At 39.7% G+C, this 27,284-nt stretch overlaps 1 protein-coding gene across 2 annotated transcripts; it reads right to left on the bottom strand.

Annotated features, from left to right (window-relative positions):
• Positions 1-899: 899 nt before the first annotated feature.
• Positions 900-24,485, bottom strand: LOC149318711 (ankyrin repeat domain-containing protein 22-like). 2 transcript variants are annotated; one of them, XR_016280081.1, is made up of 7 exons: positions 24,372-24,485; positions 7,373-7,564; positions 5,790-5,897; positions 4,397-4,474; positions 3,256-3,354; positions 2,024-2,112; positions 1,290-1,375 (listed from the first exon to the last, which is right to left on the bottom strand). XR_016280081.1 is itself a non-coding variant. In XM_089510334.1 (6 exons), the coding sequence occupies exons 1-6, from the start codon at positions 24,390-24,392 to the stop codon at positions 1,298-1,300; spliced, it is 576 nt and encodes a 191-aa protein (XP_089366460.1). In that variant the 5' UTR covers positions 24,393-24,485; the 3' UTR covers positions 900-1,297. The 2 variants fall into 2 exon arrangements, 1 of the variants encoding a protein (XP_089366460.1); XM_089510334.1 differs by lacking the exon at positions 2,024-2,112 and having other exon boundaries at positions 900-1,375.
• Between the last annotated feature and the right edge of the window lie 2,799 nt (positions 24,486-27,284).

Here is a 27,284-nt window from a genome sequence, read left to right as displayed (position 1 = left end):
ATTTTGTTAAATACAGTTGTTCCTCTACATTAGCAGGCATTAGGGGTGTGTGGCCATAAGCTCCTCATCAGTCACTGATAAGCTTCTTACTGGGGTGAAAGGGGTGTAAGGGGATCACAAGTGGGAGGAAGTGCATATGTATGGTCCCAATCAGTTACACAGTAACACCCAGTTGGGTGGTTGGGTGGGTCTCCAGGGCAAACAGAGAGAGCAGAATGGGGCAAGAGGGCAAGGAGAGATCTACTAAAGCCTTTCCTTGCCATCCTTGCACCATTGACCCATACTGCATCCCTTCCATTCCAGCTTTCTTTCTTTCTGTCTGTCTGTCTGTCTGTCTGTCTGTCGGGAGAAATAAATGTCTCCTAATGCAGTTTAAGCCATGACATTCCCCTCCCTCCCTCTCTCAATTGTTTGGGCAGGAAAGGAGAAGGGGATGGGATGGAGGAGCCATCCAATGGGTATGAAGATGGGTGTTGACAGATAGTTGACAGGAAAACTAGAAAAGCTTTTGGTTGACAGGTTTTATGCATGCTGAGGAAGAAGAAAAGGCACAACTGTTATGGTCATGTGTCCTAAGTCCAAAATCATGAACCTGTAGACATGCCACATTGTACCAATGTGACTTCCAAGAAATTTTTTTTACTTCACTTTAAAATGGATGTGATTTTAACCAAAGTCAAACCACAGCAGTAGACTGTGAAATGTAGCTGGCATATAGGCCCTGCATGGATTCAGCCACTGTAGCCTAATTTTCATTTTGTTCTGACGACTTGGTATGGTTTTGCCTCTAGGCTTCCGAAACTGAGAGAACTGCAGTGTGGTGAGAAAAAGAGTAAAGCCAACATAGACCACAAATATTTATTTGGCAATTCTTGGGCAGGAAAGTATTTTGGCTCCTTCCAATGCTTTATTCTATGGTTTAAAAAATCATACTAGATACTCCTTGTGACTAATTGTACAAAAAAGGTTTTTATTGCTAAAGTTGCTTTAAACTGCAATGTTTTCAGATAAGGCATGACAAATAAATAGTATTCCTGATACTCATATGAGTATCTTATGTTGGGAGGGAGGCAAACCATTAACACAGCTTAATATTCACAAAACTGAACATGTTCTTTGGGTCAAATTCCATCAGCTCTCAGTACAGAGCAGCAGATTCAATGCTATGTGCCTACGTTGCACACATATGTCACTCATTCTAAACATGAGCTCACTGTAACATGGGAATGCAACTGCACTTATTACAGTGAATTATCCAATAGTCTCAGTGATAATAACTCTGACAACAACCCAGGGTCTAGGATTCCTTCTTCAATATGGACTCTATGTTTATAAACTTCAGTCTTCTTGCTATGTCCAGTGGAGTTTCTTCTTCCTGAAGAAGATAAGTAATGGAAACAATTATTGAAGAAAGCAATACCAAGCAGGATGAGCGAGAAATTTGCTCCAGAGACAGTTTCTTAAATAGATTTACCCATTCCTCATCTCCTGGATCTGAATACAGTTTATGGTCAGAAATTCATATGTTGCTGAGTATGTGATGCATTCCATAATTTTTTTTAAAAAAAATGCATTTGGCATCCTGTGTTTACTTGTAAATTTTGCAAAGAAAACAGTCACAATTATGTAAAAAAATGCACAAATATGTTTTAACCAGTAAGTATATGCATACAAACATTAATACATTTGAAAATAAAACATGCTCACAGATGCATATGTATATTTGTTTATAAGGGGGAAAGTTCACATTGAGTTGAGGCAAAATGAGTTCAGCAGTGTGGATCTGAGAATCTCAACAAGATCAAACTTGACATATTCACCTCTCCAAGAAAATATTGTATATAATCTCTATTTCCGTAGCTCCAAAGATTCCACAGCTACAGTGCAAGAGTACCAATCTTGAAGTGTGAATTGTGCAAGAGATTCTTCTTTTGAATTATGCTCACTATGGCTAACTGTTTGGTTTCAAAGCAAATTCCTATACGTTCTAGAAGGAAACCCAATCTAGGGAAAAAATCAATACTTCAGGCTTTTCTCCACTGTAGTCAATACTGGAAGCTTATGTAGTGATTCTGTTGTACTACCACTTGAAGGTGATCACTTTTGTAAAGCCTGTATACAATAAAAACAACCAAAGGAACCAATTTTGAGTATTATGTTATATTCTTTGTTTACTTATTTAATTCATATCCTGTCTAGTCTGCCCGAAAAGGCCCCGCACGGGGTCTGGGTAGCCCGAAAAGACCCCATGTGGGGTTTGGGCATCCCAAAAAGGCCCCACACAGAGTTAGAGAGCCGATCTAGTGTCACCCCCCTTCTTGAGTGTCACCCAGTGCGGTCCACACCCCCTGCACCCCTCCCAGTGACGCTACTGCCCAGCAGCCCTGCCAGACCCACCCCCCTGTGAGGTATCACTTGGTGAAGTCCGCACCTCCTGCACCCCCATAGTGATACCCCTGGCATTACTGGCATGACCAAAGTAGGAAGTGTAGAAGCTGTCTTTAGCTGTGTGATACTGTATTACCTTTATTCTCTGCCTTTTCCCCAAAGATAGTGACAACATCAATTCAAACCAAGGCCTAAGTCCAGTTGCTAAACCCAACCAGAGTAGACACCTCAGTGAAAACCTGTTGATTCAACACTAATACATTTTCCATTGATTTTTCTGGATCTATTTTAGTTAGGATTCATTATTGGATTTAGGCTCTAATTCACAATGGTCCAGCTTTTGGTTTTTCTGGAGTTATCAACTAAAATCGTTTCAACATTCATTTAGCATTCTGTTTCTAGATGCTGTAAACCAGATTAGATTACCCAAATGTTGGACATATTTATGATACATAAGGATTTTTTCCAATGTTTAAGAAGAACAAAGGAGAAACAATGAACGGTCTATGCCCCACTAGAAGGAGGGAAGAGCCTCACTGATGTTCTTTCTTTCCAAATATAAATCACTACATAGAAACAGCTTTTCTCACTCACAAAAGTTGGACTACTCCAAAGCATAGGTTGAACCACAATCCTAGGAGATCCACAATCCTAAAAGATTATTGCATGCCAAATCGCGTTCTCAAAAAGCTATGGGACAAATCCAGATTGCATAGAGGCTACCTACTGCCGGGCCACGGGGCAGTGAGATAGGATCCGGCGGGGACAAGTTAAATGCACGTCTATCCAGTCGGGGATATTGGTGAGATAATCTCCCTAGTTAAGAACAGTCATAAATATTTCAATTTAAAGCTTTGTCTGTCTTACCTTATCCCTTATGGAAAGATCAGCCCCTGCTTCAATTAGTAAAGGAATGATGGACTGGTTCTTCATTTCACATGCATAGTGGAGGGCTGTTCTTCCTGACTGAAAAGAACAAGAGTACAGAACAGTCAAGTTGCAGTTGTGACACACTTTTAATAATTTGGCCTATTTCATAAAGCCCTATTTTATGAAGAACTCTGTCTTTAATTAAATGTTAAAATAGGAATTAAATTAAGTGGTTTCTTCAAATTGATCAGAATAGTTTAGGCAAAGGTACATTCATACCGGGGTTTTTTTTTTTCAATGTAATTTTTTAAAAAATGCACAAATTAGCGTGCTTTTGATGACATTTAAAACCCTAAAAAGCTTGGAATCATGATATTTGAAGGAGTGCCTCTCCGCATACTGCTTGAGGATTAAAGTCTGTTAGGGGGGGTCTCTTCTGTGTCCCACCAATGGGATCAATACATTGTGATCCAACTCAGAAGAGGGTCTTCTCAGTCATAGCACCCCAATTATGGCATGCCCTTTCCCTGAAGACCTGACTGATATCAGCACTCACTTCATTTAGGTGCCAGGTTAAAACTCTCCTACTCATCAAGGCCTTTGGGCTTCATTAATTCAACCCAAATATTGTTATACAAAGTTTTAAAATCTTTTAAGTCTTTAAAATCTTGTTTTTTAAAAAAAATCACTGTGTTGTTTAATATGTTTTTAACTTATTTAAATTATTTTAATGTTTTTAAACTGTTTGGCATGTAAGCCGAGGGCATGGTATAAATGGTGTAATAAATAATGATGATGATGATGATGATGATGATGATGATGATGATGATGATGATGAAATATAAATATACATATTTTAATAAATATCTAATCCCTTCATGATCACTACACATTGTCAAAGGAAACACAAGAAACTTTTGTAAAGAGTTGAGGGATCCATGGCATCTCTTCATAAAGAAGTGCTCTAAAGATGCATTTTTCTAAACAAAAGATGCATCAAAATAGGGTTTCACACAGCAGCACAAATATTGGCCTTTTCTAAACCAGAACATTCATATAGATAAATACTACTTTATACGGTAGAGTGATTTTTCTAAGGTTTAGAAAATGGCACAGACCAATGGGCAGGTCTACTTACATCATCAGTAGCGTTAACATCTACACCAGCTCTAAGTAGCATCTTGATTAGGTTTTCATTCTGCTTACTTTTAGATACCTGGTTATCAGATGTTGGGAGAAAGGGGAGATTGTCAGAAAGACCATCCATGTTTAATTCAGTTTGCAAAAGAATCATATTAAATAGTGAGATAATTAAGACTTCCCTTCACACAGTCACCCAAACAAAGTTGTGACACTATTATTATTATTATTATTTGCATTTTGTGTGGGGGGAAAGGCAGGTCTTTTTTTTCATTATCATTATTATTATTCAGATTTTCTAGTATTGAACTTTTTCAGGGAAAAAGGAAATCTGATGTTTCAGCTCAATGTAATTTTATGTACATCAGCTTACACCTCATTGATTTCTATGGAACATAAGAATGGAAACCATGGGCCAAAAGGCCTGTGTTCCTTCCAGCCAGGTGCCATCACATACAGATGATGCAGGCCAATAGCTCTAAGCTGATATAAGCCAGACCAGATGCAAACACTTGCCCATTGCCATGTCAGTCTGAGGTAGGAATGAGCCAGGACCACTGGTGTATATGGGCCCATAGTCAAAAGCATGTTCTTCATCACGTGTAAAAATTCCTACACAAAAGATGCTTCAATGTGCCGTTTCCACATGCCTTTCTATGTGCTAGGGAGCTGTGTTCAGTTGTGCTATGTCATCATGTGCATAGTTATGTCACAAGATACATGTTTCATTATCACATATGGCAATCACATTTGGCCTTTAAGAATTTGAGAGGTGATCCAGATGCCAGTGACAGACTCATCTTGATGTCAAGTGACTCTGTTCCTCACTTAAAATGTAATGGTTATATGTTACTTTCAGTATCAATAAATGTGGAACTGAGACAATCTAGAATACTGTAAGGTTTATATAGGTGCTGTACAGACGGGCCCTACGGGGTGCTGTCGTTACATGCGAGGGGCAGCACTTCCAGACGCGACTCGCCCCTCGCGCGTGATGAGGGCGTCAAAATGGCAGCACCTAGCGTCCACACGTCCCGGTGTCATTGTGATGCCACTAGTGTACCATTGGTGCACTGCAGCGTCACAACCGCGCTGCAGAAAGAACCTGCTTTTTGTGAGTTCTTTTTGCTGCGCAAGGGAACCGTGCAGTTTATCCACTGCGGCTCCCTCATACAGCAAACCTTTTTGGGCGGTCTGTATTCCGCCATAGTAAAGTCAAACTCCCCTTCCCTAATTCCTAAAGGGAGATAAAATGGTATTATAATAAAGGAGTGCCTATAATAGAGAGACCTCTAAACTTTGTCATTATAGACACATCTCCATACAGTAAAGTGCAGGACAGACTAGAATAGAGAGAAACAGTTTTCATGTTTGTTTTTCGGAGAACTTACCATGAGGAGATATCCAATAAGCATAACAGGCATTAAGATGATAATGAGCAAATAGTCAAGGAAGCCAAACCGTTTTTTGACAGCATAATGCAAACATGTTCGTTCTTTCTAGACAGGAATGAAAGAGCTATCGTTATAAATAGGCAGAGTTTTCAATTCTTTTATTTTACACTTTTTTTTTTTTGCACATAACATAGGTAACTGTAATTTGTCCAGATTTTCACCAGCTCCTCATTGCAGAATGTGCCCAAGGAGGTCTTCTGGGGAACAGTGCTTGCTTCCCATTAATTCTGTTGAAACCAAAAATCAGTACCAAGAGGCCTCAGAGGGGCAATAGTTCTACAAAAGGATAAAGTTGCTTCGTTTACACATATCAGCTTAAGTACATTTATCTGTACTTTGCCATATTTATACTGGTATATCTAGCAGCAAGAATCAAACTGCTGGGTCATTTTTTCCATGTCATTAATGTGTTCTGTTATCCCAAGCTCAGGCCCCAGATCACTCCTCCATTTTGATATCAATTTAATATTTTAAAAAAGATGTTGGGATGGGTGACCTGGAAAGGCAACCCCACTGCAGAAACCTGACCATACCATATCTGGAAATCTGGTTGGCCCTAGCAAGGGAGGAAGCAGAAGCACTCACTACAATGAGATCACCCAAATACATCAGCCTAATCCCTTTGTATATGGAGGGTGATGATGGGATTTTGACCAAAGGAGATGTCGGTGCATACACAGACCAAGGACACTTCTCCAAGAGCTAAAGATTTCCTTTGTCTGAGATATTCACACCAATCATCTGAACATTTCCTCAATCTCTCGATCATTCTTCTCCCCTTGGGAAACCATTTAGCAGTAAAGTAACCCATTAATTCCAAAACTAATGCCCCAAGATATGATTTTGAGTATATATATACCAGAGCCTACACACTAGCAATTTGGTCTAGTTTGGGACTGGGCAGATACTCTGTTCATTCTACAAAGCCCTGAGGCACCCCACTAGTCACTTCTCTCCAGGTTGAACAACAGGCATCAGTAAACACTCTTCGAGTTTGGTCTATTTACCAATAAATCCACCAAAATAATAGCACTCTCTAGCTCACATTTTATCAGATTGCCTATAATAATATCATGGTGGACATTGTTAAAAGCCTTAGTTGTGTGAGTTAATGTGAATAGAATGCTTCCCCCTCCCTGCTAGGTATAAAACACATTCTGAATTTAGTAACAATGGATGATTTTCAGACCAGCACTTAAGCACTGGTAAAATGCAGCTAAAATGTTTAGGAAGTGTGAGTGCGTGAAAGCCTGACATGCTTCCTAAACATCAGGGAATCATTGGCTCCCCTCCAGCATCCCTGAATTGTTCGGGAGGAGGCAAATTCCTATGAACAAAAACTTTGTATTCATAGGAATTTGCCTCTCCCCAAATGATTCAAGGACACTGGAGGAGAGCCGACAGTCTCCTGACATTTACTAAAGGTATCAGGCTTTCACACATGAACGCTTCCTAAATGTTTTAATGGCATTTTCATAGAAGAAGACCATCTCAACTCTGTGGTTGCTGTTCATCCTCACCTTATTTTTGATGTTGACATCAGCATTCATTTTTAGAAGGTAACTGGCTATTCTGTTGTGCCCCTGTTTGCAAGCACAAATTAATGGTGTATCTCCACCAAAACTGTCCTGGATGTTCAGATTTTTGCTATCTTCTTCCAGTAGGAGCTGAACTTCATTCAGGTCATTATTATACGCTGCCTGACAAATGGGCTGAGAAAAAAAAGGAAAGAAATAGAGTGTGGATTAACAAAGTTTTCTGGCTTTAACAAACTATTCAAACAGCAATATATTTGCAATAGTGACAGGCCAATTCCTTCTCAGTGAGTTCTCCATTTACAAGAACTTGTTCACTATTTCACCACATACCTAGATCCTTCACGAACATACCCACGTAAATATTCAAAGGGAAAGTACCTCTGCCTATAAATATTTTCACTCTTAAGAATATTAACAGAGTACTGTGCATGTAGGTTTTGTGGCTAAAAACCTTTTTTTGTTAATAGTCTAAATTTTAGCTATGGTTTAGTAATATTTGAAAAATTCTGTAGAGAGATATTAGCCTTCTGTTTCATGGGCTTAATCTGGCCGGTGGAGTATCAGAATCCATCCTGCTGGAGATATTCTGTGCCTCGCTGTGAAGCTCTCCTACTTTCTACTTAATAATAATAATAATAATAATAATAATAATAATAATAATAATAAATTTTATTTCTTTCCCACCTATCTTCAAGGTTCAAGGTGGGGTACAGCATGTTAAAATACAAAACATTTTATCTTACTTAGAGAGATGGTGTCCTTGTAATAACATGGAGGTTGACTTGATGAAGCATATTTTTCTGCCTTTTTATAATGAGGACGGCCAGAATCTGATTATTCCACTATTGAGAAAATTCCATATCAGATTCTTGTTGGAGTGGAAGTCCCCAAATGTAACATTGTCGCTTGCTAAATTTCTCTCAGAGGCAAAGAGGATTAGAGCTCTTTGTGTGTTTTAGATTAAGGCTGATAGTAACTGTTTTATTTGTACTTTTGGGTGTTGTTTTTAATTTTATGCTTGAGTCTCTTATTGGATCTGTTGATTGTAATAAATGATGATGATGATGATGATGATGATGATGATGATGATGATGATGATGATGAAAATACAAAACATAGTTCCAAAACACAAAAGTCCACAGCTAAAATTGTAGTTTGTTGTTATGTTCCTTCAAGTCATTTCTGATTTATGGTGACCCTGAGACAAACCTATCATGGGATTTTCTTGGCAAGATTTGTTCAGCGGAGGTTTGCCATTGCCTTCTCCCTGAGGCTGAGAGCATGTGACCTGCCCAAGGTCAGCCAGTGCATTTCATGGCTGAGCTGAGAATCTAACCCTAGTCTCCAGCATTGTAGTCCAGTGGTAAAATCACCACAATACTATAAAATCATTAAAACACACTTATAAGAGTTCATCTACAGATTTAAAAGTCATGATTTAAAGTTAATTGGATAGGTCTGCCAGAAGAGATATGTCTTTAATGCTGTTTTAAATGAAGCCAGCATTTTCAGCTGTTGAATGTCTTCCAGCAGGTCATTCCACAATCTAAGGGCAGTAGACAAAAAAGGCAAGAGACAGAGGAAACTTCTGTTATGTCCAGTCAGTGAAATCCTATTTCCTAGTTTCAGGTGTGACTTGCAAGAGCACCAGCTAAGAGCACTACACTCCTCTCCTTTCCTTCTCCCTGCAGAAATGGAATGAACCAAAGAGTCTTCTCAGTGGCTGCTCTAAGGCTTCAAACTACCTCTTGATGGAAGCTCAGTTTTCCCTCTCCCTGCAGTATTTTTGCCAGCAATCAAAGACCTTCCTTTTAAAGTAAGTTTTCAGCCATAATTGACAACGGCAGAGTGATATTCATTTGCTGTGTTTAGCATGCAATATATATTTTAACTGTTTTAATTGTTAAACACTTAAAAGCAGTGTTTTAATTGGATGAATGGTTTAACGCTTAATGTACATATTGTTTTAGATGTTCTGATTTATATTGTAAGCTGCTTTTCATTTAGATGTATTTATTCGACTTATATCCCACCTTTCATTTGGATGAAAAATGTGATATAAATCAAACAAATAAATATATCCAATCAGCTCTCATTCAGCAAAAAAGAAGGAAAGCAAAGCAAAACTGGGAGCTGGAATAAGTGCTGAAATGTGGCACATGGGTTTTCAGGCTCTCTAGCCCAGCTCTTTAGGTGCTGGAGACAGCAAAACAACTCAGGGAAGCAATTGTGAAATGATACATACATACATAGGAATGATGTATGAACTAATTATTCAATACATATACCCTTCTCTAATAAAATAAATACATGAATATAAAGCCATGACAACAAATCCAGCATAAATGCTTTAGTGTATGTGTGTGTGCTGTTTGCCTTTAAGTCTTTTTCTGACTTATGGCAATCCTAAGGCTATCATGGGATTTTCTTGGCAAGCTTCTTAAGAGATTTGTCATTACCATCCTCTTGGGCTGGGAGAATGTGACTTGCTGAAGGTCAGCCACTGGGTTTTCATGGCTAAGTGGGGGATTTGAACCCTGCTCTCCATGGTCATAGTCCAATGTTCAAACCACTGGACCACACCACACTAACCAACACAAGTGCTTTTAGAAGGCACAAGTATTAGTACCCTTGCCTGCCTTACATATGAGGAGAAACTAGAAGAGGACCATTATTAAAGATGTAGTCATAGCTTACATCCACAAGGTGGTGATAGTAGATTAGTCAAAGTCCAAACCCATTAACAAAAGCTGTGCAGTCATAGCTGATGATGAGATTTCAAGAACGAGAGAAATTCCATTTTAATTGTCACTTCTGTTAGGTTTTCAATTGTGCAGTGATTTTAGATGCAAGCCACTTTGAATCCCAATGTTGGGGGGAGGGGAGTGGGGTACAAATAAATAAATAAATAATGATGATAATAAGAGACAAACTCGCTTCTTTTTGGAAAATGGTTTCAGCTGTGCTGCCCAGTGCAAAACAAAACAGTGAGATCTATGTGCTTTAGTGCAATGGTCTTCAAAGTGATGGTCCATGGACTGCTGTTGACAGCTGCTGGGTTCTGGAAATTTTCCAGGAAAGAAAGAAACCACTGTAGCCAGTGGGTACAAATATGATATCAGCAGCTGTCTCTGACACAGTGGGGGGAAATTGCTAGTCCCCCACATCATTAGCAGTGTTTTTTTCCCCATAAATAGTACTGGATCTTTAAGGGTTGAGCAGCTGGAGGAAAACAAAAACTCTGGCGTTCTATATGCAAACTAGTTTATCATGAGCAGGACTGGCAGTGGAACAGAGATGTGAGTGCAAGTATTCAGGTGAGCAGGCTTGAAAAGCCACTGGAGGTCTCTTTTGAAGGACTTTGGCCTCTTACAGACTGCCAAAATAAAGCTGCTTCGGGTCTCTTTGGAGGTATGCTGTTTAAATGATGCATGCATCCTAAGAATCTGGAAGCTGCAGCAAAGCTGCACTCCGGTGCTTAGGAATGGAGTGTGGCTTTGGCGCGACCTCCGGACTCTTAGGACCCATGCATCATTTAAATAGCATACCTCCAAAGAGACCTGAAGCAGCTTTATTTTGGCAGTCTGTAACAGGCCATTGTTAATGCACCTGGATGCCTGAAGTAAAACATGGGTAATCAGAACCAGCTGGAGAGGCAAGTGAGGGGGAAATGACCTCTCTCCCACATGATGCATGATTTAATCCATTTTTGCTTTGCCATATATTCACCTGTGTTTTCCTGTAAGCCTACCTTGTCCTGTTTCTTCATATACCTTCCTGACTTTTTTTAAAAAAAATCTACATAGAAATTAACATTTAGATCTGTCTTTTTTCTTATTTTATTCCCTCTCAAAATAATATTTCTAGGTATATTTTTTTTCAGTGAAACAACATATTGTTAAATGTATTCAGATCAGACTGGAACACTTGGGTGTGTGTGTGTGTACACCTTCAAGTTGCCTGTCACCTTATCATGACCCCATGAATTTCATAGGGTTTTCTTAGGCAAGGGGTTTTGCCAGTTCCTTCCATATATACTTTATAAGAAGTGTCAAGATACTTTCTGGTGTATTAGTTGTATTATTGAACTACACCCAAGAAAGCTAAGATGAAATCATAAAAGATCTCATAGCTAATTTATTAGCAACAGCATAGGTTGCTGTAGCAAGGTACTGGAAACACTGCAATATTCCATCTGTTATAAAAGCCCTTTGAGAGTCTGGCTGTGACTCATATTGATAAACGGAGAGATTGGTGAACTTTGAGAATAACTGTATAATAGACAGCTTTGTATTGCTGTTGCTAAGTGAAACTGTGTTATTTTGTATTATGATGTTCCCCATAAATCCCCTCTATACAAAAGAAAAATGAAAGGTACACCTGAGATTCATTCTATTCTTTTAAAGTTTTTGAGGTTAGCTGTGCTTTTTCAAACAGCCTAGCCACATCCCCAGCTACATCAACAGATATTCAGCAAGAAATCACAAGATGGGGCTAATGAGTTGTACAGTATTAGTTACTTCATTCAACATGGCCTTCACATCAGAGTAGATATGAATTTTATCTGCAAGATAATTAGCAACAGGATCATGACAGGTCCAGAGATTCTAGCTGTAATCCTCTATTAAGAAGATTATTTCCCACAAACCTCTCGTAGTTTATACTCCAAAGATTTAACCCATATTCAACCATTACATGCAGGAGGAAAAAGGGAAGGGTTATTTCAATTGCCCTCTATATGTGAAGGGCATCTTTCTAAGGAGGGTCTCAGTCACTTTCAATTCCTGATGATGAATTGGTGATGGGAAAGTATTTTCTTCTCTCCAGTTGCAGAATAAGCCTTTAAGTGTCTCCAGCCTGTATTTCTGAGATTCATCCCATTTCATTTAGTCATAAGCCCAAATACTTCATTTTTGCAAGCTCTTTATTATATTTGGGAGATGGTGTGATGTCATGGAAATTTGTTGTATGTTGTTTAAATATGGTTTAATTTACTGTATGTAAAGGCAGGTTAGTGTGTGTGTGTGTAATCTGGTTATCCCACCAATGGTAAACCCCATTCCAGGATGGTGGGATTGCATGCTCCTTTGGAGTAAGAGGCTATGCTGATGGTAGCAGTGCTGGTAGTAGGGCCTATGGAATTCTGGGAATTGTAATTTTATGGCACCAGAGCAGAGCTAATCTGGCAGAGCTCTGGTGCCACAACAAACTACAATTCCCAGAATTGCAACATTGGTCCATGGCAGTTAAAATGCTGTCAAATTGGATTATCTGTGCCATGTGGCTGCAGCCAAGGAGAACTACTTTACAAACGCAGATAAACAGAAGATGACAACAAAAAAAGAATAACAAGAGACCTCTTTCACAGGAGCTGAAAAATCAAAGGAAAGTTTAAACCAAGAGTGGAGATGGTTTTCAACCAGCAGACAAACACATATTTGACCAAGTAGAAATAAAAAGACAATGGAAACAATACACTGAAAAGCTGTATAAATGAGATGAAAAGATGACAGATCCATTTAAGAAAGAACCATTTGAAAATGATCCTACAATTTTAGAAAGTGAAGTGGAAGCTGCCCCCAGAGCACTTGGAGAAGTAAATCACCAGGAACAGATAGCATACCAAAACAACTTCTTCAAGCTACAGAGATAGAATATATCCCAGTTCGAACTAAAATCTGTCATCAAATGTGGAAAACAAATACAGGTCTACTACAGTTGGCCCTCCATATCCACAGATAATTTATCCATGGACTCAAGCATCCACAGCTTGGAAATATTTTTTAAAAGTATACATTCCAAACAACAAACCTCAGTTTTGCCATTGTATTTAATGTGACTTGAGTATCCATGGATTTTGGTATCCACGAGGGGGCCTGGAACCAAATTCTAGAGGATAACAAGGGGCCACTGTAATTGGAAATCCTCAATATACATTCCAGTCTCCAAAAGAAACCAAGTGTAAAGATCCCAAAAGTGTAAAGAGTTAGGAAACCAAGTGTAAAGATCCATGTCTTACAAAAGTTGGGATCGTCTATCCCATACTACTTCCTGTTTCTATGTGTGGTTTGTATGTATGTATGTATGGTTTTGAAAGCTGGATAGTTAAGAAAGCTGATATGAAGAAAATCAACTCATTTGAAATGCGATACTGAAGAAGAGTTTTACAGATGGCATGGATTGCTAAAAAAACAAATAAATGAATCTTAGAGCAAATCCAGCCTGAACTCTCTTTATAAACCAAGATGAGTAAATTGAGACAGTAATGAGAAAACATGATTCACTAGAAAAGATAACAATTCTTGGTAAGATACAAGACAATAGGAAAAGAGGAAGAGCACATCATAGTTGAATAAACTTGGTCAAGGAAGATAGAGTGATTTGGAAGTTATACATTCATGGGGTCACCATAAATCAAAGTCAATTTGATGCCACTCAACAACAAAATTTATTATGCATGCCTCTCCTAGAAACACCAGGGACCAGCAGAGAGACTCTGGAGACACAGGAGCCTAGCTGTCTCCCCTCCCCCCCCCCCAATGGTCCTAGATTGTAATGCTTTAAGATTGTGTAATGTTTATATTGTTTTTTAGGGTTGGGATGGAGGATTGAGAATGGGGATTATTTTCTTTTTTACTTTTTTGTTTTGTTTTGTTTTGTTTATTGGTAAGTTATCTGCTTTGTTAATTTTATTGCTGCTGTGAATTGCTATGTATTTTTTGCTATTTATTGCTATTGTGAATTGTATTGTTATTTTATTGTTGTTGTTCATTTGCTTTGTACCTTCTTTACTGTTGTAACCCACCCTGATTCCTTGTGATTGGGTGAACTATAAATAAATCATTATTATTATTATTATTATTATTATTATTATTACTATTATATGTGTATTAGAAGTAATAAGGTAAGGAGCTGTGGGGGGGGGGTAAAAGAATGGAACATTGAATGAGTGGCAAATATCTGAGAGGATTTGATTAATGCTGATCAGTGACAGTTGAGATGAGAGTTGAAATAGACAGACATAGAGAAAGTAGTAAGGAGTGAATGCAGGATTAGGGTTAAGAGAGTTAGGCCCGAGACAGACAGGGAGGAGGTTTGGGAGTGCACACCAATTGTATGCTCCCAAACTCTAGTCCGTACGGACGCTGGCATCATGACAGCCTCCCATCTGCACAGGGGCCACAATGATGATGCAAGTGCAGTACCGCATACGTACGTCGGGGCAGCACGCTTGCATCATTGACATGCCACAGTGCACTAATGCTGCACTGATGGTGGCACCTGTGTGTGCCAAAAAGAACCTGCTTTTAGCAGGTTCTTTTTGGCGTGGAAGGTGCCAATGCAGTTTGGCTGCTGAAGGCTGCCTCAGGAGCAAAATCTGGCGGCTCCAGCCCACCCTTTTAGGGTGGTCTGTCACGCCCCCCCAATCAGTCAGGTTTAGTAATTAATGATGCAAAAGGACACCATGACAGAGTTAAGAAGCTCCAAGGGACTGTACCCATGAATTGTGGCTTCATGAGGGTCACACTGCCACTACAGCAGCAGGCACTGCTGCCAAAATTTGGTAGCAGCTACTACATCTGGCTTAGGTAAAACAGAGTCCCAAAGTACTCTCCTGTATCACAGAACCCTGCAGGGCAGAACATCTTATTTTTTTACAAAAGGAAAGAGTAAATATTGGTAGCAGGAGGTGTGTTAACACACAAACAGAATGTCTAATCTATTTTAATTACCCCGCACTAGCTGCAGCCACTTGAACCTGGGACCATGCTATGAGCGATTATATTTCTTTAGATCACAGTGATTCCATCTTCCCAGCCCAATTGGCATGAGCTGATACTGTACAAAACTTCATTTGAACAAAATTAAGATATGCTAATTTTGTTCTTATTACCTAGCCAAATCACTGTACCAATAGACAGGTCAGCATGCTCATCCTTCAAATGTACCTAGACAGAGACATGGACAGCAGAATGTCAAAATGCTACACAATCAGATTTGTTTATATGATAATACTGAAGGCATACAACTGTATAATGAATAAATTCAATGCCAGTCAACAGGCTATTCTTTCCTTTTCTCAACTAGTCAAGATTCAGGGACAGACCATGCTACCTGAACAATCAAAGACTTTATCGCACAGGGTTCCTGGTACGCTTCGAGAAAGGTCCCAAAGGAGCCAGAAGGGGAATGGAATGAGTGGGGGAAGCATTTTACTGCACATAGAGTCCCTCGCTCATTCCGTTCCCTGCCCTTCCATTCCCAGTCCGTTCCAGAGAGGAGATTTTTGAGAACTGTTTTGAGCAGTTTTCAAAGATCTCCTCCTCTGGAATGGATGGGGAACGGATGGGGAATGGAACGAAAGGAGTGAAGGACTTGTGTGTGCGATAAAATGCGTCCCCCACTCGTCCCTCACTCATTCCAGGCCCCTTCCGTTCTGTTTTGAGAGTGGTCCCTGGGAGCCCTGTGCGATAAAGTTCCATGTTCATCAGGAATTCCCTTCTGTCTTTCAGCTGTTACACTAGTATCTTTGTCCTGCAACTTCTACCATTCAGCTTCATTGAATGAGAATTCTGGTGTGTCCCACATCCCCATTGTGTTGATGAGATCCCTTTTTTGTGTGTCAGAGAAATGGAAATGTGGTGTTACATGAACTTTCCCTGTTCCAAAGCAGAGAAAGTTGTCGATAGATTCAGAACAAAGGCTTATTTTCCCCACAAATATGCATCTTCTCTCATGTGACACACAATTTTGGAAATCAGTATATTAAGAAGGTAATTGGCAACTACATTATACAAAAATATTTCCCAAGCTTTTTGTCTGAAACATGAACATTTTTGTGATTTTTGCGGCTCTCTTGCTTACAAATAAATGTGCATTTAATGTTTGACATTACATATAAGTAATCTTGTTGTTGTTGTGTGCCTTCAAGTTGTTTCCAACTTAGGGTGACCCCAAGGCAAACCTATCATGGGGTTTTCTTGGCAGGATTTGTTCAGAGGTTTGCCGCTGCCTTCCCTTGAGGCTGAGAGCGTGTGACTTGTCCAAGTTCATCCAGTGGGTTTTCATGACCAAACGGTGAATTGAATCTTGATCTTCAGAATCACAGTCCAGCACTCAAACTACTACACCAAATGGCTCTCCCAAAATGTAATACATTATGAAAAACCCAGGGCTACGTAGTCAAGTATACCTCTGAGATGCAGGGTACTAGACACTATAACTTTTTTTTTAAGAAATGAAATTAATTTTAAAAATCAACAACATAAGCCAAAAAAAAATCATCATGGTATTAAAGTTTCAGCAAGGACATTCACCAATTTACCATCTGGAAAATGAGAAAAGATGATACAATCAAGTTGCAGTTCAGCCTACTGCATCTACTGCTAAAAGACAAATAGTTCCTGTCAGTAAAATCCAGGTATTGACAACTCTGGCTCTGTTTCATATTGAATCATCAGAATGATTCACTCAAGGTCCCCCCACCTTTTCTCTTATAATACATAGACATTCAATGAAGCTGAATGGTAGAAGTTGCAGGACAGATGAAAGGAAGTATTTTTTCACACACTAGTTAAAATAGCATAGAATTTTAACTAGTGTGTGAACAAATGCTTCCTTTTGTCTATCAACATTTTGCCTATCAACAACACTTACTAGGGAGCATGGGAAGACCATGGCTCGAATCCCATCTAGGTCAGGCAAACCCACTGGGTGACAACGGGCAAGTCATATTCTCTGAACCTCAGAGGATGGCAATGCCAAACCCCCTCTGAACAAAACTTGTTAAGAGAACTCCATGATACATTTGCCTTAGGGTGACATAAATTGGAAACGACTTGAAGGCACACAACAACAACCGGGTTGCAGCTTTCTGACAGGTTTCTCTATCTAGCTACTGTGGGAACAGAATACTGGACTAAGTCATTTTTTGTTTGTTTGTTTGTTTGTTTGTTAATCCAATACCATTCTACCTATGTTATCCCAAGAGAGTAATCTATGACTTTGTGGCAGAGGTAATGAAGATGGGTTTACACACACAATCTCACCATCAATATACATTTAATGTCCACATACCCCTACTCTTTCTCCCAGAGCTGTCCCAAAGGATTTTTCTGCTTGCGGCTAAAAAAAAATTGTTGGTGCCTACACAAGCCACTTGGATTAGCCATGAAACTTGCTTTAACAATGGCGGGATACAAACGGCCCTCAAGGGGCCGTTTTCCCGCCGCCGCCATTCGCTGCGTAGGGAAGCCCCAGCTGCCAGACCGCGAGGCTTCCCTGCGCAGCAAAAAAGGAGCGGCGAAATGCCGCTCCTTTTTGGAACGCGGAAGTGGCGCTGCGAGGGGTGGAGTGCGTCCTCGCGACGTCACTTCCGCCGCGACACGTCTGGACGCACAGCGTCCAGTACGTCAACATGGCGGCGCCCATGTGGATGGGCACCGCAAAAAAGTACGCGCTCCGCGCGTACTGGGAGGAAGGGCTGTCAGGAAGGTAAGAACCTTCCTAACCCTAATACGGCCCTTCCTAACCCTAGTACGCGCGGAGCGCGTACTTTATGGCGGTTTGTATCCCGCCAATATTAACAGAAAAACATCCTCCTCATCACCTGAGGGAACAGGCTGGCATAGCAGGCATCAAAGAGTGGGCACATTAAGTATCCAACAGAGAAGAAAATATAGTGGGCTGCTGGTACTGTTCCTGCCTTTCTATATATTACTCTGTCCATCTTTTCTTTTGAGGCTGCTGCTTTTCTCTACCTCTTGACACCCTCTCCTATGTCTTTTGGGAAGCAACATACACATCCCAAACATCTTCGAAGGGTGGGAAGGGACATACTTTGTCCATATGCATCACTACTGTCTTTTTCTTTCTTTCTTCCTTCTTACCTGCTGAATAAAACTTAGCTATATACTGGATATATCATGAAACAATATGTCTCATGGGGAAAATGATAATACTTGACAAAGAGGAAGGGAGTAGGAAAAGATGAAAAGCACATTACAGATATGATAATAGAATTCAGAGTCATAGCAGTGTTAGGAGCTTATCAGATGAACTTTAAAATCAGATCAAGTGTCTCGGGCTGCAGCTGGGACGTGGGATAGAGGTGGGGATTATCACATGTTAAATAGCCAACTTTTCAAAGTTGGAAGCTGGTGGAGCACGGCTGGGACCCAGGGTGAGGGTGGGTGGCAATTAGATGGTGATTTAGCATGCCATAATCCCCGCTTCCATCCCACGTACAGCTGCAGCCCAGGATGCTTGATCCAGTTATAAAGTTCATTTGATAAGCTCCTTAGTCTGGAATATCAGTATGCAGTGAACAATGATAATGATTTTATCCACACACACATATATACATACACACAAACTGATTTTGCAAGATGTGATTCAGGGTTTTGATAACAGCCTATAGAGGTGTCTCATTCATAAAGTCACCATATATCAAAGCTAACTGGATGGCAAACAGAAGCAGCAGCAACAACAAAATAGGCTGACAGACAAAATAACTGTATTTTATTGATTCCATTTTATGCAACAGCTCTATGCCTTTAACAGCACTAAATTCTCAAAATCGTCATATTATTTATTCATTGGCGTCAAATACCAAAGAGTACACATACTGGAAAAGGCATCTGTATGGATTCTTGTTATTCTACTCCATTACGAGAACAGAAAATAATGTTTTACTTCTGGAGGCCAAACAATCTGAGATAATGCCTTCCAGTACACAACTATTTGTGCTAACTTTAGTAGTATCACGAAGTCCTAATAAAATTAATATACATACATGGCAAGGAACAGAAAATAACTGGCACTTTCCAAGTCACATATGAAAAGGATGTCAGATAGAAATACCATAGATAGGTCTAGAGTTTTTGTTATTTATTTATTTATTTATTTATTTATTTATTTATTTATTTTTATATTTTTGGTCACTTTCTTACAAATAGGAAATGGGTTGTGACTGGATAGGAATGGTGATCGTTCTAAGCCTGTTGTTGTTGTGTGCCTTCAAGTCATTTCCGACATATGGTGACCCTTAGGCAGACCTATCATAGGGTTTTCTTGGCAAGTTTCTTCAAAGGGAATTTGCCATTGCCATCCTCTGAGGCTGAGACAGTGTGACTTGCCCAAGATCATCCAGTGGGTTTCCATAGCCAAGCCAGGATCTGAACCCTGGTCTCCCAGTGTCCTAGTCATTAGGCCATGCTGGCCTTCAGTTCTGAGCCTATCCCAACCCTGAGTGCACACTTCAGGAAATTCATGTGAAGAGATTCTCCTCTGTGTACCACCAGTAGGACCATTACATTACCAGAGGACATGGGAACAAGCCTTGGCCCCCCATGATGCCCCAGTTCTGAAATATGCTCCCCTTGGAACCCTTATTGGTATTAATGATGGCTTCACTCCAGCACCAAGTAAAAACATGACTCTTTATTTAAGCCTTTGGGGCCTAAGTGGTTTTTATACAAATCTGCACATGTGCATGGTTTTTAATCGCTTTAAATTGTTTTAACTGGCTTTAAATTACCTTGCTTCAACTTGTTAAATTATTTAAAGTGCTTTTCATTTGTTTGCTTTTTACTGTTTTAAATTGATTAGACTGATTTTGTTGTACACCATCCTAAGATCCTATGATATAAAAGAAGATTAATATGTAGGTCAATCAATGAATAAAATTCAGCAACCATATGCTGGCTGCATGCAGAGAGGGCATCTGTTAATAATTTCAAAACTGGAACATTAATAGAAGAGGCTTAATATATATTGTTAAGCACTAGTGAACTCAAAAACCTAACATTAAAATTGAAGAGGTAATGTACTGTATTGCTGTGGGGTAGGAAAAATTGCATATAACACTTGGGTTGACACAATTGCCTGAAAATGGGAAGTGCACTTTACAGAATTTTAAGTTGTCATTTCAAATTGGTACTTTCCTGCTATGTACCAATGCCACAATTGGATTTCTGGGTGGGAGTAGTAGAATTTATAATTTAATGTACCCAGAAAGTGCCCAGCTGGGAAAGCTTTGTGCAACTGGGTTGCTGATGCATTAATTTTTACTAGTCACCTGCTCCTTTTCTACTCTTCACCCATAGCTGTCCCAGCAACATGTATGCTATATACACACCCTTCAAAACACCATGGATTGTTTGAGGGAGAATGACATAAAATTTGAAAAAGTGCTGTCAAATTGCCATTTAAAAATGTTACTCATTCCATATGTTGTTACTACTTATTGTGTTACTCTTGAAATGTTACCCCTGTTATACCATTCTGCTGCTGCTGCTGTTGTTGTGCGTCTTCAAGTAATTTCTGACTTCCAGTGACCCTAAGGTGAATCTATCATGGGAAAAACTTTTCAGAGAATGTTTGCCATTGCTTTCCTCTGAGGCTAAAAGCATGTGACTTACCCAAGGTCACCCAGCGGGGTTCTGGTCAAGCTGGGAATCAAACCCTGGTCTCCAGAGGTGTAATCCAACATTCAAACCACTACACCACACTGCCTCTCTATACCATCTTTAAAGATAAAGGTAGTACCTTGCCATGAATGTCTAGTTGCAACCAGCTGTAGGGGGTGGTGCTCATCTCCGTTACTAAGCAGAAGAACTAGCATTATCTGAAGACAACTCTGGTGGTCATGTGGCCAGCATGACTACACAGAATGCTGTTACCTTCCCACAGAAGTAGTACCTATCTATTTACTTGCATTTGCATACTTTCTAACTTCTAGGTTGGAAGAAGCTGGGACTAGTGACAGGAGCTCACCCCATCATGGAGCCTTCGGGCTTCGAACTGCCAACCTTCTGATCTTCCAGTCATCAGAATTGGTGTCTTAACCACTAAGCCACTGCATCCCTGATGATACCATCTTTACTCTCCCAAAAAAGTATCTCATGCAAGAATTTGTATTACTTTAATCAATTATTTCTCTGGCCCCAACCAGCATTAGACCTCTATGCCTTGCCTTCTGTGCAAGGCCCATCCTGTGGGATTCAGTACAGCCAGTGAAACTGGTTGGTTTGAGACAAAATCAGCTTTTTTAAAAACCTGAAACTGACCAGCAGGATTTTGCCCTGTTTGTGCTGACTTGATAAGAGGGTGGGATATAAGAATAGGCATAAACATCCAAAATTAGATTGCTCCCAAAAGTAGGGCAATGTGGGGTAGAGATTTGGAAACCACTCTTCTGTAACTATCCTGAGGGATTTTTATTATAAAGGGGAACTCCCTAGGCTTGCAAAGTTCCAAGGCTGTGGAATTTGCACAGAAAGAAACCTTTTTGAGGCAAGTCTGGAGTACACTGTCAAAGTCATGGAGCTGGGTGAGGGAACGTTGGACTAAGAGAAGCTCCCTCGACAAAAAAGTATCTTGAATGGATGCAAGCAGGAGACATACTCCTTGGACCATATGTGCTGATAAGGAGCATGTTACTCAATAACCCCTTCCTCATTCTATTCCCATGCTGGCTCCACTTGCAGACCTTGTAATGAGGCACATCATGTTGTGTGGCTCACTCCAAACCTGGGTCTTCTAAGTTGGACACAATGCACAAAAAAAATTAATATTCATCTTTCTGGAGTTGTTTGGCTTTCAATCCAATAGCGATTGGTCAGCACAGATCTCAAGGGCTGTATCTGCAAAGCAGAAATAAGGCAGTTTGGCACCACTTTAACTGCCATGGCTCAATACTATGGAGTTTTGGGTGCTGTAATTTTGTGAGCTATCTCTGTCAAAGAACTCTGGTGCCACAACAAAAGACAAACCTTGAGATTCCATAGGATGGAGCCGTGGTAATTAAAGCAGGGTCAAACTGTATTAATTCTGCAGTGCAGATGCAGTCCAGGATGAAAACTTGCTGGGATGGTGGCTGCTCCTCCTCTCTTTGAACAATTTTAATTCAAGTTTCACACCACCAACTGCATGATAGGATTACAGTAGATGCATAACTGGTTAGTACTGATGTTAAATAAAATCAGGAACAGTTGCCTGCATTTATTTTTTTTCTCTTTTCCCCCTCTCTTTTTAGGTTGTTGTGTCTTTTTACTAGAATGTTAGCCTGAGGGCAAAAGCTATCTGAATTGATCTGTAAACTGTTCTGAGAGTTTTTCTGAATAAAGAATGAGGTACAGATGTTGTGAGTGTATTCAAAAAATTCACTCTCATGTCAGTACACTTCAAGAGACTTCAGTTAAAATAGAAAGTTACAGAGTATCTTATGAATACTGTATTTTTCTATGCCTACTTTTCTATACTGTAAAGGAATTTAGGCAAGTCACATTCTCTCATCCTCAGAGGAAGGTGAAGGCGAACCTCCTCCGAACAAATCCTGCCAAGAAAACCCCACAATTAAGTTTGCCTTAGGGTAGCCAGAAGCTGGAAATGACTTGAAGGCATACAACAGCAGCAAAGAAGTATATTGCATTATGGAGGTGGGGTGAAAAGGCTTCCCCCAATTGGATAAAGAATACCTTTATTCTGTAATCTGGAACTAAACTCCATATTATATTTTTCCAAGTCCACGCTGCAGAAAGTTTTATTTTACATTTCAACAAAATGGGAGAGTCAAAGAACACCACAAATAGATTAAAAAGTCAAGAGGCCCAAATCACTGTCTGAAATGGAATGCAGTCCTACAAGTTTGTGGGCTCTTTTGTGTGCAAATACAACAGAACTGCTTCCTTCCTATTCACTTTTAACAAGGGTTCACATTTTCCCAAGTGGTACAGTCAAGATAATGACTTTTTCAATGGGAAAACAGTACTTCCCAACTCCATGAGCAGCATAACAGTGCACCCCAGAAATGCAAACACCAATAAGCTATTCTCTAAATTTTAAAATTAATTTGTATACTTTGGGACAGGAATAGTACTTCTATTCAGAGTGTCAATTAGCTAGTCCTCTTCATAATACTGCAAACTGCAATGGGTATGCTCAGTATCTCTGAACAATGGGTATGCTCAGTATCTCTGAACAATGTCGTATAGTGGTTTGGGCATTGGACTAGGACTCTGGAGACCACTGGACTCTGGAGACCATTTCTCAGCCTCAGAGGAAGGACATGACAAACCCCCTGTCAACAAATCTTGCCAGGAAAACCCTATGATAAATTCACATTAGGGTCAGCATAGGTCAGAAATGATTTTAAGGCACACAATAACAACAATTGGGGCTTCCTTCAGTCAAAGCCTTCCCCCAGCCAAGCTGACACTTCTTTGTTGGCTCCCAGTGACCCTATTTTGGATCCAATCCTGTCAGCATTCAAACCACCTCACTTCAGAATCAAAGTGGCTACTTCCAAATCTGTGAAGATAGTTTAGTACAAAGTTGTACCACTGCTTAAATACATAACTAACAGTCTGTAACTTCTCTCTCTCTCTCTCTCTCTCTCTCTCTCTATATATATATATATATATATGGTAAATATTTAGCAGCACGCTTAATTATTTCATAGCCATCTTACAGTTCCCCAAACTCAGCTTTGGCTATACGTATGAGGGGCTTGATGATGGAAATGAAGAAAGAGAAAGAGAAATAATTTGTCACTAGTTTTGCTTCTCTCATTAATAAATCTGGAAGTTGAGGACTATGAGGAAAAAAGTATGTTTCAATTGCAATAAGCCACAATAAATCTTCCAATATCTCCTTCATGACTCTCATCTAATTCAAAGTCTCTATCAATCTTTATTGCTTTTGACCAATGGCCATTGCAAAAATCAAAGTAATAATACAATACACATAAAATTTCCATAAAAACAATGTAATTCAAAGTGTGAAAATGGCTACTGCTCACTCCCAGTCTCATTGAAAGATACAGTGAAAGATATAGTGCTTTAGATCTGATAGTATTTGAAACATATAGTGTTTAAGATCTGATAGAGGTTTGAATGATAGGTTTCAAATGCTTTAAAGCAAGCACAGGTAACTTCTGGTTATAATGTAGTAGATAGCAGTTTAGGAAATGGCTATTTACCTGTGAATATAGTATCCCCATAGCTTTCCTTTAGATTGCTGCTGGAATCCTTTCTTCCTTGGTGAAGCAGAAGGCACTTGACTTTCTATCACCCTTCAACTGGTTTAAATGTGATTACAATATAAGCTGCAAAACTCACTGCGAGCAGCAAAAAGGCTCAAGGATTGTACGCTTGCAACAAGTGGTTCCTATGTTTGCCTTAAGTGCTTTCTTAATCAGGCGCACTAAGAACCGTGTAATTTCAGAGGCCCAGCCCAGTGAGACAGAGGTGAGTGTCAGTTTACTAAAGGCTCACTACTTAGTGCAAGTTACAACAGAGAGAGGGTTGGTTCTCTTTCGTCAATTTAGCAACATACATTAGCAGTTACTGGGGAGGAAGTTGTGAAACAACAGCAAGAGATGAATTAGGACTTGTCCATTTTTCAAACGTTACCTTTAGAGACAGCTTCCCACTGTGAGTGAGCGAACCTGTAAAACCAGAACTGGCAGAATTATTACATTACCTTTCCAACAGTTTATTGGCAGCAACAGAATGCATATGAATAACTAAAATAACAACAACAAAATAACAACACACATACCTCTACACATATAGCTAGCAATTATAAAATGTCCACACACTTCATTGTGACAGTGTGCAGAAACAGACTGGGTTGCCTTTACTGCCAGGTGTTTTACTTATAATTCATCTCCTGTGCCATGTTACTATTGTCGGCAATGTCAGCTTTGTGAGTTTCTTTTTGAGTCACACTTTTTGGCTGTCCAGTTTCACTGTGTGACTAGCACAGAGTGGTAAAGCATCCAGCAATATCATAAAGCATTTATAGACTTGTAGAACAAGTTCAGCTATCTTGTTCTTGTCCATTTGCACATGCTGGCTCAAAGCCCTTTAACCGATTTTTCCCCGGGCTGCAAAGAGCCCCTTTTATTTCTTCTTCTTCAGAACATGATTCAAAGTGCTTTCCATCTTCCTGTGTATAAATCTGGAAAGGCCTCATTTGACAGCAAGATGGAAGAACAGAAAAGAGATACACTTTTTCTTGTTATTTGCTGCCAAGTGAAGGACAGTTTATTATTTAGCCCCAGAGCCATATTAGATTCTCCTTTTTCACAAGCCACCTTTGATATATGGCATCCCTAAAGCCTTGGACATGAACTACTCTGCTCAAGTCTTGCAGTGTCAGGAGCGTGGCTTCCTTTATTGAACCAGTCCACTTGTCATGCAGCCTTCCACTTTTCCTGCTGCCTCCCACATTACTGAACATATTGCCTTTTCCTTTTTTTAAAATTTTAAAATATTTTATTATTAAAACAATCCAATACAAACATTAACATACATATATTAACGTACACACTATTACATATATTCCTTATCAATAAATTTTCTTATATTGTCTTTTCCAATGAGTCACATCATCTCATGATATGCCCAAAGTACAAATATTTTTGTTGTTATTGATAAACTCAAATAAAAATATATTTTTAAAAATGATATGTGCAAAGTACAACAGCCTCAGTCTAGTCATCTAGGCTTTTAGTGAGAATCCTGGCCTAATTTGCTCTCAGATTCCATCAGCTTTTTAGCAGTCCAGCCCAAAAATTTCAAATGAGTGGCTTTTTTGCTGTCCAGTTTTCACTGTCATATATAGAAATCTGGTTTGCTAGCACAAAGTCGATTTATCTTATTTTACTATGTCTGGCCCAGTTATACAAGTGGTGTCCAAGTATATGATCCAAACTAACCTTCTGCCCTCTAGATGCTTCAGACTCCAAGGCCTATTAACCTTAAGAAATGGCTATGCTAGCTGAACCTGATAAGAATTGTAGGTAAGCACTAGGTTAAGGAAAACTCAGAGATTCTGGATACACAGCAAATTCTGTTCATTCAGAATGACACAAGGACCTGCTGTGTCATATTCTTCCAGGGCATGGAAAGAAGGTGTATAGGTATGGGATGACATGTAAATCAACTCTTCTGTTTTCTTTTTGCTGTTCCTGAAAAGCAGGAAGTGCCTTGGTTCTGTCATCTGGATTCTCCACAAAAGTAACAGAAAGAACATGATTTATTGTCTTATTTTTTTATCAGTGTGGAGAATGAGATGATGTATCACTAAAATAGACAGGCTTGTAGGGCGTTGGTAAAAACATTTATTGTTTCTGGGTCATCTGGCCCAGACAGTTAAGTGCTGTGTCTCTTAATAATTTGTTCCTCTCATAATAGTGTAACAAGGGCAGGTTCCACGGACGCCCCTAACCCTAGTACGTGCCGAGCACGTACAAAATGGTGGCGCCCATTCTACATGGGCACCGCCATTTTGACATAGGGGATGCTTAGCATCCACACGTCGTGGTGCAGAAATGATGCTGCAAGTGCGCCATTGGCCCCTTGCGGCGTCATAACCACGCCGCAAAAAGAACCCGCTTTTTGCAGGTTCTTTTTGCTGAGCCGGGGAACTGTGTGGTTTGTCTGCTGCAGTTCCCTGGCGCATGGGCACTTTGTAAAGCGCCAAGGACTCGATACACTGTTTTGTTTTACTTTGCCCAATATGAAGAACAAGATGACATGTGGGTGGAGTTGTATGATATCCACAATCTTATTTTCCTGTAGGACTTGAGGAACACAGATATCCAGCTATGCAATATGGACCTACCATAATATCTCTTTCCTACTGTAAAGTTAAAAGCATACAATAAATCATTTCTAGATTTAAATCATCAAATTTGACATAAAGTAAAAGCAAAATCTGATGAAATTTCCTCTTCAAGAGGAAATAGTCGAGCAATGTTGAAGAAAACTCATCAAACTTTTATAGGACTATTAAAATTTCTCAATAAATTTCTGTATATGCTTTCTTTCTCGTTTCAGTAGGGTAGCAAACTAACTTGAAACAATGGTCTGACTTTTGTCTCTGC

This window comes from Sceloporus occidentalis, unplaced genomic scaffold (assembly GCF_023333645.1).
Source record: "Sceloporus occidentalis isolate IW3139 unplaced genomic scaffold, rSceOcc1.0.p SCAF_2, whole genome shotgun sequence".
In the NCBI taxonomy this organism is placed as follows: domain Eukaryota; kingdom Metazoa; phylum Chordata; class Lepidosauria; order Squamata; family Phrynosomatidae; genus Sceloporus; species Sceloporus occidentalis.
The sequence above is the reverse complement of the archived record's forward strand: the minus strand, read 5'-3'. Positions and strand labels throughout refer to the sequence as shown.